The 11,913-nt window shown below is 40.3% G+C and overlaps 1 protein-coding gene across 1 annotated transcript; it reads right to left on the reverse strand.

The window, feature by feature from the left end:
* Positions 1-1,641: 1,641 nt before the first annotated feature.
* Positions 1,642-2,604, reverse strand: LOC116600360 (olfactory receptor 51I2-like). The gene has a single exon (XM_032360539.1). The coding sequence runs from the start codon at positions 2,602-2,604 to the stop codon at positions 1,642-1,644; it is 963 nt and encodes a 320-aa protein (XP_032216430.1).
* Between the last annotated feature and the right edge of the window lie 9,309 nt (positions 2,605-11,913).

Consider the following 11,913-nt stretch of genomic DNA (forward strand, 5'->3'; position numbering starts at 1 on the left):
CCTGGGATCAAGCCCTTCACTACTCAGTGGGAGTCTTCTTGGCATTCTTTCCATCTTCTTCTCCCTTTGCCCCTCTCATACTTATATGTGTTCTCTCTCTAAAATAAAAAATCTTGGAAAAAAAAGAAGGTATACTCAAGCAGAAATATATTAACAAATATTAGTATTGTAATTTTCTTTCTTAAAAAAACTCTTTATGGAACCAGAGTATTTAACTCAGGTAGGAAGGACATTAATTCGGGGAAAATGGCCTGGGAGATCGTGTATGGTGAAAAAGTAGAAAACCTTTAATTAGGTGAGGGCCTTTAGTTCAATCAGTTGGTTTGCACTTCTCATATCTCCAGGTCAGCTATCTAAGCTCAACTTGAAACCTTTTTCACAAACTTTGCAATTATTTATATGTATTCTTTTCTCTGAAAGACTAGAGGCTCCAGGAGTAAACATTTCTGAGTTATCTCTTAATTAATTAATCTGTTGCCCTTTTTCCCACTCAAATTCATGTATACATTCAAAGGAATTATTAAGCAGCTATTATTTCACAGATACCACTACAAACAGTATATTTTGGCACCCTTGCTTGGGGTTTACAGTCTAGTCAAGTGACAAACTATTATATATGTACATATATTGCATAGGACACAAACACAGTTCAGTGAATAATGTGAAAAAAAGAATTGGCCAAGTTTTTCTGAGAAATTAAGCTTCTACTTGACTAATGAGACATGAAGCTAGGATTGATACATGGGTAAGGGGGAAGGTGGGTTGTGAGAACATTACAGGCAGAGTAAATGATGTCTGAGAAGACACCGAGGCCAGGTAAGAGCTTAAACTGATAGTCTTTTGGCTCCAGTCTCACTTATATGTCAACACACTTTAAATCTGCAATTCATATTCCTAACTTATTTTACAGTAAAAAATATTTAATAAGTGATTCATATGGTTTTGGACAAACGAATCTCAGCAGAGTATGCATAGTTCTGTACAATTCTGTACAGTTTGTACAATCTTTCTGGCTTCATCCTGTACCACTCCCTCTTCAAACTCTATACACAGTCACATTTGTATCAGTATAACAAGTGGTAAAGGCATAAAGAAGTTCAGGAATGGTTATCTTCCCACAACCACATTTATTTCTTTGAAATATGGAGTCTTTTTTTAAATGTTGCTCTTTCTTCCTAGGTTTTTATCTTTCTTACTGAATTTGTACTTGGCCTAGAAAGACTCCATACATTTTTCAAGATGAAACAAAAAACAGTCTCTCCTTTATAGAGGTTTGTCTGATCTTCCCAGGCAAATTCTGGCAACTACTAATTTACAGTTCCTCTAGTAATCTCTTGCACAGAACGTTATTATGGCACTTGTGTTCTGGTTCTGTATTTACCTGCCTTTGTCCTGGTACAAGATTGTGTTTGTACCAGGAGAGAAAGGATCATTTTTAATATATTTTTCAGTCTTTAATCCCCAGCACTGTTTCCAGTACTAAGTAAACAGTGAATGTAAATTTGCAACATGGATTATCTTGATGGTCTTCCCACTAGCCTTGACCAGGGGTTTTTAGTGCTTCCTAAGGGTAGCAGTTTCCTGCAAGGAATACGAAGTCTCTTTTATGGTACCCAGACCCTGTTATATTTCATAGTTTCATCAGCCTTGGTCTTTCCTCTTTAGCATCCTAATCATGGCCTCCCTGATAGGCTTGGATTTCACACTGTAGATGATGGGGTTGAGCACAGGGGGCACCACCAGGTATGTATAGGCAACTAAGGCATGTACAATGGGAGGTAGGTGCCCCCCAAAACGGTGTATCATGGACAGAGTAATGCCTGGGATGAAGAAGACAAAAACAGCCAGGATATGGGAGACACACGTGTTGAAGGCTCGGATGCGTTCCCTGGGAGATGCCAGTCCTAGCACTGTGTGTAGGAGGAGAATGTAGGAGAGAACGATGAGCAGAGAATCGATGCCACCGGTGGACAGTGCCATGCAAAGCCCATAGAGGATGTTTATTGTGATGTCAGCACAGGCTCTTCTCATCACATCAGGATGGAAACAGAATGAGTGGGACAAGAGGATCTTATCAGGGCAGAAGTTCAGACGTTTAAGCAGGAAGGGCACTGGGAAGAGACAAAGGGTTGCACGGGCCACAATGGCCAGTCCAATACTAATGATGACATTATCGGTGAAGACAGCTGCATAGTGAAGAGGGTTGGAGATGGCCACAAAACGGTCAAATGACATGGCCAGGAGCACCGACGACTCCACCACAGAGAAAGAATGGAGGAAGAACATCTGGACCAGGCAGGCATTGAAGCCGATGAGCCGATGGTCAAACCAGAGCACAGCCAGGGTGGTGGGAAGTGTGGACAGAGTGAGGCCCACATCGGTGAGGGCCAGCATGGACAGAAAGTAGTACATGGGCTGCTGCAGACTGGGAGTTCTTCTTACAGCCAAGAGGATCAGGCAGTTTCCAGTGAGGGCCACCGTGTACATGGAGGAGAAGGGGATGGAGATCCATCCATGAACAGCCTCCAGCCCTGGGATGCCAATCATTAGAAAGGCATGTGGCTGGAAGAAGGAGATATTGACATAGGACTGGGAAGGCAGCATCTTTGGAAAGCAGTTGAGGTTTCTGGAAAGATGTGACTTCTTTATTCTGGGGAGACAGAAAGATAATGACAAGACACTTGTTATTAGGAAGACCATTAGTTATGCTATGTGGGTTATTTCATTATTTCCCATCTTCTCAGCTCTTTGTATTAATAACTGTTCCAGGAATATACATATGTTAGCTAATATGTCCTCAAATCAATGTAGATTGTAGGGGATAGTTTAACTTCCTCATGATTACCATACAAAAATGATTGAAATAGAATTAGAAATTAGTTAATTCTTTTCTTTCTTTCTTTCTTTTTTTTGGGGAGAACTTTTAAAAAAAATTTTTCAGTGTTCCACGATTCATTGTTATGAAGGGATTTATGTTAATGCTCTTTAATATGTAAAACCCTCTCTAAATGCTCATCATCATCATCGTTGTCGTCATTGTCTTCTGTGTCTTGGTCCTTATTTTTTCCCCGTTAATACTGAATTTCACAGTATTCTAAATGCTTTCACATCATTATTTCATTTTTGTGTCATAATTACCTTGCTGATAGAGAAGGGAAATCTTTTAGTTAAAGTGAAAGAAAAGAAATTCTGAAGTCCATCTGAAGAAGAAAACACTGCACATTCTTCCAAGTCAGTTATTATTGTTATTATTTTTTAAAGATTCTATTTATTTTTTTGACAGAGGGAGAGAGAACACAAAAGAACACAAGTTGGGGAAGGAGAAGCAGGCGTCCCACTGAGCTGGGAGTCTGATGCAGGGCTCCATCCCAGGACCCTGGGATCATGCCCTGAGCCAAAGGCAGATGCTTAACAAGTGAGTCACGTAGAAACCCCAGAGTTAGCTATTAGAACTCAAGACCTTATTGTGTTTGAGGGTTTGAATATAGATCCTAGGACCTTCTCTTTTAATTATGTCCCAGTAATTGTAAAGTCCCAGGCTGAAAATGAATGTAAGTATTAGCAAAGGATTGATAAATGAAGAGACATTTGATGCTCCCCAGGTCACTGAGAACACTTAAATATTTGTGGTTCACCTATGCCTTGCCCAGAGAATATCAGCCTGGATAAATTGATGTTCTTGTAATCCAGGCTACCCATTGCTTTTCAAGAATCATCCCCTCGTTCCATTCACTCACCATTCCCCCAAGCCTTTAAAAATCCAGTCAAACATTTTGTTCAGCCCCATCACACTCAGAGGTCTTGATTTGTCCTTGAGTATGCCTACCTGTGAATCAGGCAGCACAGACACCTGACCTAGCTGGGAGGGCCATAACTACAGGGAATATGGGCCCTGAGATGCTTTTCCAAGAGTTTGGATTTCTATAGCCACACACTGAAAACATGAATCATGTTTTAGTCTAGTCTCCTTTAGTATTTAGTGGGATCCATCCTATTAACGTCACCATTTTAGTATCTGATCCTGGGCAACTAAATTTACCAATTTATCAATTATTGACTATCTCTTATATTTCAGATATTAGACCCCTCATTTATTTGTTTGTAAACAATATCTCTTGGTCTTAAAAAAAATCATAAAAGTTTGGTGTCTCTGGGTGGCACAGATGGTTGAGTGTTCAACTCTAGGTTTTGGCTCAGGTCATGATATCAGCATCAGAATCTCAATCTGCTTGAGAATCGCTCCCTTTGCCCCTCTTTCTCATGCTCTCTGTCCCTCCCAAATAAATAAATACAACCTGAAAAAAAAAAAAAAAGAACCATGTAGGTTAAGTATTTGTGTGTCTTTAATTTTTTATTTTTTTAAAAGATTTTATTTATTTATTTGGCAGACCTAGATCACAAGTAGGCAGAGAGACAGGCAGATAAAGAGGAGGAAGCAGGCTTCGTGCTGAGCAGAGAGCCAGCTGTGGGATTCGATCCCAGGACCCTAGGATCATGACCTGAGTTGAAGGCAGAGGCTTTAACCCACTGAGCCACCCAGGCGCCCCTTAAATAATATAATAAACATTAAAAGTGATAATGTAAAAATAATAAAATGGGAGGGGAAACGCTTAGTGAGTTCCTATAGGCCATTCTGGAAATGAGTTTGAAGTCAGGTGTCTATTTGGCTTAAACGTTTTTAGTGGTTTTACATTGCCTGTATTGGCCATGAGCTGTCCTACATGCTGGAGATTTGTGAAATGTGGGGGTAGTTGGATCAGATTATCTGGAAGAGCTTGTAATCTCCTGTTGTTCCATGGTTACATGATTTGAGGCTGTGCGAATAAAGCACCTTCTTATTTCTCACAAAATTGTCCTTTTACTGCTCATTGTGACCTTTTGTGTTTTTCTTATAAAGTCATTTGCCTTTTATTGTGCTAATTATCTCATTCCTGTTTTTCTTTTTACTAATCTAAGTCACATTTCTTATGCACCTCCTAGGTGCATTTATTCACAATTTATACTGTATAGTTTACATATAGTAAAGACTCATGGTTCCTTTAGATTAATGCAGTTAGTATCTACTTTTATCGTACTATTTTAAGATCAACCCAGGAAATACTTTGTCATTGGCAGCTTAAATCAGAATAGAGGATGCATTCTGTGGTCTCCTTTGATTTGCAGGATTGATTTGAGGATTGGTCTTACCTGGGATTTATATCACCATTCTCTCTCTTTTCATCCTGCTTTATCTAATACTGAATAATTGAAATGATAATTATGTGATGTGAAGGAGATGTGATCCAACACTGAGGTGTAATCATTTTGCAATGTATATGCCAAGTGCTTTTCTTTTAAAAGGCTCTTGCTCAGAAGATTATGAAGGACAATCTCATAATGAGAGTCGAGACACCAAGCAAACATTCAGAAAACTGGCAGGATGCTTGCTGGGATGGGATTTTTCAGATACTCTTACACTGTTGCTCTCCTTAGAAAAGCAAAAGAGTACTAATCTGCTTGGACACAGAGTCTGGGTTTCCAAACAATTACCTGAATCAGGACATTTTCTGTGCTTTAGGTAAGTAGCTGCCTTCCTTTCCTGTGCCGTATCTAGGGGCATAGACCTGCTGTCTCTGGAAGTCCAGGCCTCCTTACTCTTCTTCCTGCTTCTAACATCTGCTCACCCCCATCCCATTGGCTCTTCCTCTTGGCAGCAGCTGAAGAAAGGGGTTCTCAGACTCACTAACCAGTCCTCCGTCTTTCTAAAGAGTGTAGAAGGGACTGTATCTGGGCCCCAAGGTACTCACTTTGCTTGTCACAGCCTTCTCTAACTCTCCACATCCTGAAGGAGCCTGGAAAAATATACAGCTAAGATACTACCTTTATACCACTGGCTGGATGCCTTAGTGAGTTGAGTTGCTATTCCCCAGGGATGTCCAAGCCATAGCCACAGAGGATAGTCTATGCTTGCTTTTTCCTGGGCAACAGAAAATGTGTGGGATACATGCGTTGGCATAGAGGGCACCAAATGAGATATTTGAGCAACTGAACTGTGGAGGAGATGCCTAGAATCGTCATCATCTCTAGGTTTATCCATTCTACCATATCTGTAGGAAATTTTATTGGGCTTTTTGGTTTTTTCCTTTACTGTGCATTTTAATGATATCAGATCAGGCTTCCGGAGTCACACACATTTTCTGCCCTGCGGGCTCCCCGCCCCCCAGCAATAGAATCTTTCAGAGACTCAGGGTTCTTTGTGTCTCTGTCCACTCTCTCCATGGCCCCCATGGCTCAGGCAGGTTAAGTGCCCCTACTTCCTGTGTCTATTCTTCATATGATATCATTGTGAGATCAAAGCCTCATTCTGTTGCACAGTGAATATATATCAAGTAACTGGAGGAGACAGATGGACAATAAAGTGTCCAAAGACAGAGAGAGATGAATGAAGGCACACATCTTTACTGAGAGCTTCCATATCTCTGTTTTTGTGTTTTTAAAACAGAGTGTCTTCCATCCTAGGAAACTTTTTTTTTTGCTATTGTGTTCCATCCCCAGGAGTTTCTTCTTTATCCTAATAGAGTAAAATAAATTGAAAACCCGAAGAAGCCACACATCTGAAATAGAGCAGTATCTGGTGTGTGTGTGTGTGTGTGTGTGTGTGTGTGTGTACATGCATAGCATCTTTATTGAGATAGAACAGATGTGCAAAAAACTGTACTTATTCAATGTGTACACTTTAATGAATTTGGATCTAAGCATTCATTCATGAATTTATCATCACTATCAATGTAATACACATATCTATCAACTCCAAAAGTTTCCTTGTTATAATGTCAAGATTTCTTTTTTTTTTTTTAAGGCTGAATAATATTCTACAGTATGTATCTACCACATTTTCTTTATCCATTCATCTTTTGATAGACACTTGGGTTGTTGGATATTGGGTGTTATGAATAATGGGGCAATGAAAATGGGAGCACTAGATATGTGAGAAATAGATCTCAACATAATAAAAGATTTTTATGACAGGCCCACAGCTAACTTCATATTCAACAATGAAAAACTCAAAGATTTCCTTTTAAGATCAGGAACCAGGCAAGGATGGCCATTCTTTCCACCTCTATTTAACACAGACCTGAAATTCCTAAGAAGAGCACTTAGAGAATAAAAAGAAATAAAAGCATCCAAATTGTAATATAAGATGTAAAATTATCTTTCTTTGTAGACAACATGATCTTATGTATGGAAAACGCCCAGAATTCCTTAAAAATCCTGTTAGAACCAATAAACAAATTTAGTGAAGTTGCAGAAAACAAAGTCAACATAAAAAAATCAGTTGTGTGTCTATATATGAACAGTGAACTATCCAAAAACAAAATTAATAAAACAGTCCCATTTACAGTGACATCAAAAAGAATAAAATACTGAGATGAGGTGCCTGGGTGGCTCAGTCAGTTAAGTGACTGACTTCAGCTCAGATCACGATCTCAGGATCCAGGAATGGAGCTCTGCATTGAGCTAGGTGTTGGGCTCTGTGCGCAGCAGGGAGTCTGCTAGTCCCTTTCCCTTTCCTTTTGCACCTCCAACTACTCATGATCATTCTCCCAAATAAATAAATAAATAAAATCTTCAGAAAAATAAAATGAGTGCCTGGGTGGTGCAGCTCTTGGCTTTGGCTCAGTTTGTGATCTTGGAGTGAGACCAGTCCCAGCAAGGGGCTCCATGCTCAGAATGGTATCTGCTCCAGACTGTCTCTCCCTTGGCCCCTCCTTGCTGTGCTCTCTCTCTCTCAAAAAAATAAAAAAGGAGGGAGGAGTCAAGATGGCAGAGAAGTAGCAGGCTGAGACTATTTCAGCTAGCCGGAGTTCAGCTAGATAGCTTATCTAAAGATTGCAAACACCTGAAAATCCATCGGCAGATCGAAGAGAAGAAGAGCAGCAATTCTGGAAACAGAAAAACAACCACTTTCTGAAAGGTAGGACCGCGGAGAAGTGAATCCAAAGCGACGGGAAGATAGACCCCGGGGGGAGGGGCCGGCTCCCGGCAAGCGGCGGAGCAACGGCGCACAAAATCAGGACTTTTAAAAGTCTGTTCCGCTGAGGGACATCGCTCCAGAGGCTAAACCGGGGCGAAGCCCACGCGGGGTCAGCGTGGCCTCAGGTCCCGCAGGGTCACAGAAGGATCGGGGGTGTCTGAGTGTCGCAGAGCTTGCGGGTATTGGAACGGGAAAGCCGGCTACAGAGACAGAGCCAACAGTAAGCTCACAGCTCGGTGTTACCTTGAACCGGTCGCAGGCTCGGTGAGCTCGGAGCGCGGCCGGAGGTCAGGCAGACGGGAGTAACTGGGCGCTGTTCTCTGAGGGTGCACTGAGGAGTGCATCCCTGGGCTCTCGGCTCCTCCGGGCCGGAGACCAGGAGGCCGCCATTTGTATTCCCGTCCTCCGGAACTCTACGGAAAGCGCTCAGGGAACAAAAGCTCCTGAAAGCAAACCCGAGCGGATTACTCACCCCGGCCCTTATCAGGGCGGTGCAATTCCCCCTGGGGCAAAGACACTTGAGAATCACTACAACAGGCCCCTCCCCCAGAAGATCATCAAGAAATCCAGCCGAGACCAAGTTCACTTACCAAGGAGTGCGGTTTAAATACCAAGGAGAGCAGCAGAATTCCAGAGGAGGAGAAAGCAAAGCACGGAACTCATGGCTTTTTCCCTGTGATTTTTTTTAGTCTTGCAGTTAATTTAATTTTTTTTCTTTTGCATTTTTTGTTTTTTTCCTCACCTTCTGGTAAAATTTTTTTTTAACTTTTACCTTTTTCTTTTTTAACGTTTTTTAACCAGTTTATCTAATATATATATTTTTTCTTTTTTATATTTTTCTTATTTTTTTAAATTCTTTTCTTTTTTTTTCTTTTTTCTTTCTTCCTTTTTGAACCTCTTTTTATCCCCTTTCTCCCCCCTCACAATTAGAGATCTCTTCTAATTTGGTTAAAGCATATTTTTCTGGGGTTGTTGCCACCCTTTTAGTATTTTCCTTGCTCCTTCATATACTCTTATCTGGACAAAATGACAAGAAGGAAAAATTCAACACAAAAAAAAGAACAAGAGGCAGTACCGAAGGCTAGGGACCTAATCAATACAGACATTGGTAATATGTCAGATCTAGAGTTCAGAATGACAATTCTCAAGGTTCTAGCCGGGCTCGAAAAAGGCATGGAAGATATTAGAGAAACCCTCTCGAGAGATATAAAAGCCCTTTCTGGAGAAATAAAAGAACTAAAATCTAACCAAGTTGAAATCAAAAAAGCTATTAATGAGGTGCAATCAAAAATGGAGGCTCTCACTGCTAGGATAAGTGAGGCAGAAGAAAGAATTAGTGATAAAGAAGACAAAATGACAGAGAATAAAGAAGCTGAGTAAAAGAGGGACAAACAGCTACTGGACCACGAGGGGAGAATTCGAGAGATAAGTGACACCATGAGACGAAACAACATTAGAATAATTGGGATTCCAGAAGAAGAAGAAAGAGAGAGGGGAGCAGAAGGTATACTGGAGAGAATTATTGGGGAGAATTTCCCCAATATGGCAAAGGGAATGAGCATCAAAATACAGGAGGTTCAGAGAATGCCCCTCAAAATCAATAAGAATAGGCCCACACCCCGTCACCTAATAGTAAAATTTACAAGTCTCAGTGACAAAGAGAAAATCCTGAAAGCAGCCCGGGAAAAGAAGTCTGTAACATACAATGGTAAAAATATTAGATTGGCAGCTGACTTATCCACAGAGACCTGGCAGGCCAGAAAGAGCTGGCATGATATTTTCAGAGCACTAAACGAGAAAAACATGCAGCCAAGAATACTATATCCAGCCAGGCTATCATTGAAAATAGAAGGAGAGATTAAAAGCTTCCAGGACAAACAAAAACTGAAAGAATTTGCAAACACCAAACCAGCTCTACAGGAAATCTTGAAAGGGATCCTCTAAGCAAAGAGAGAGCCTACAAGTGGTAGATCAGAAAGGAACAGAGACCATATACAGTAACAGTCACCTTACAGGCAATACAATGGCACTAAATCCATATCTCTCAATAGTTACCCTGAATGTTAATGGGCTAAATGCCCCTGTCAAAAGACACAGGGTATCAGAATGGATAAAAAAACAAAACCCATCTATATGTTGCCTCCAAGAAACTCATTTTAAGCCTGAAGACACCTCCAGATTTAAAGTGAGGGGGTGGAAAAGAATTTACCATGCTAATGGACATCAGAAGAAAGCAGGAGTGGCAATCCTTATATCAGATCAATTAGATTTTAAGCCAAAGACTATAATAAGAGATGAGGAAGGACACTATATCATACTCAAAGGGTCTGTCCAACAAGAAGATTTAACAATTTTAAATATCTATGCCCCCAACGTGGGAGCAGCCAACTATATAAACCAATTAATAACAAAATCAAAGAAACACATCAACAATAATACAATAATAGTAGGGGACTTTAACACTCCCCTCACTGAAATGGACAGGTCATCCAAGCAAAAGATCAGCAAGGAAATAAAGGCCTTAAATGACACACTGGACCAGATGGACATCACAGATATATTCAGAACATTTCATCCCAAAGCAACAGAATACACATTCTTCTCTAGTGCACATGGAACATTCTCCAGAATAGATCACATCCTCGGTCCTAAATCAGGACTCAACCGGTATCAAAAGATTGGGATCATTCCCTGCATATTTTCAGACCACAATGCTCTAAAGCTAGAACTCAACCACAAAAGGAAGTTTGGAAAGAACCCAAATACATGGAGACTAAGCAGCATCCTTCTAAAGAATGAATGGGTCAACCGGGAAATTAAAGAAGAATTGAAAAAAATCATGGAAACAAATGATAATGAAAATACAACGGTTCAAAATCTGTGGGACACAACAAAGGCAGTCCTGAGAGGAAAATATATAGCGGTTCAAGCCTTTCTCAAGAAACAAGAAAGGTCTCAGGTACACAACCTAACCCTACACCTAAAGGAGCTGGAGAAAGAACAAGAAAGAAACCCTAAGCCCAGCAGGAGAAGAGAAATCATAAAGATCAGAGCAGAAATCAATGAAATAGAAACCAAAAAAACAATAGAACAAATCAATGAAACTAGGAGCTGGTTCTTTTAAAGAATTAATAAAATTGATAAACTCCTGGCCCGACTTATCAAAAAGAAAAGAGAAAGGACCCAAATAAATAAAATCATGAATGAAAGAGGAGAGATCACAACTAACACCAAAGAAATACAAACTATTATAAGAACATACTATGAGCAACTCTACGCCAATAAATTTGACAATCTGGAAGAAATGGATGCATTCCTAGAAACCTATAAACTACCACAACTGAACCAGGAAGAAATAGAAAGCCTGAACAGACCCATAACCAGTAAGGAGATTGAAACAGTCATTAAAAATCTCCAAACAAACAAAAGCCCAGGGCCAGACTGCTTCCCCGGGGGAATTCTACCAAACATTTAAAGAAGAACTAATTCCTATTCTCCTGAAACTGTTCCAAAAAATAGAAATGGAAGAAAACTTCCAAACTCATTTTATGAGGCCAGCATCACCTTGATCCCAAAACCAGACAAGGATCCCATCAAAAAAGAGAGCTATAGACCAATATCCTTGATGAACACAGATGCGAAAATACTCAACAAAATACTAGCCAATAGGATTCAACAGTACATTAAAAAGATTATTCACCACGACCAAGTGGGATTTATTCCAGGGCTGCAAGGTTGGTTCAACATCTGCAAATCAGTCAATGTGATACAACACATCAATAAAAGAAAGAACAAGAACCATATGATAGTCTCAATAGATGCTGAAAAAGCATTTGACAAAGTACAGCATCTCTTCCTGATCAAAACTCTTCAAAGTGTAGGGATAGAGGGCACATACC

The sequence above is a fragment of the Mustela erminea genome, chromosome 9, assembly GCF_009829155.1.
Source record: "Mustela erminea isolate mMusErm1 chromosome 9, mMusErm1.Pri, whole genome shotgun sequence".
NCBI lineage: Eukaryota > Metazoa > Chordata > Mammalia > Carnivora > Mustelidae > Mustela > Mustela erminea.

Coding starts and splice junctions, on each gene's coding strand:
- LOC116600360 (XM_032360539.1), bottom strand. CDS start 2,604: ATGCTGCCTTCCCAGTCCTATGTCAATATCTCCTTCTTCCAGCCACAT.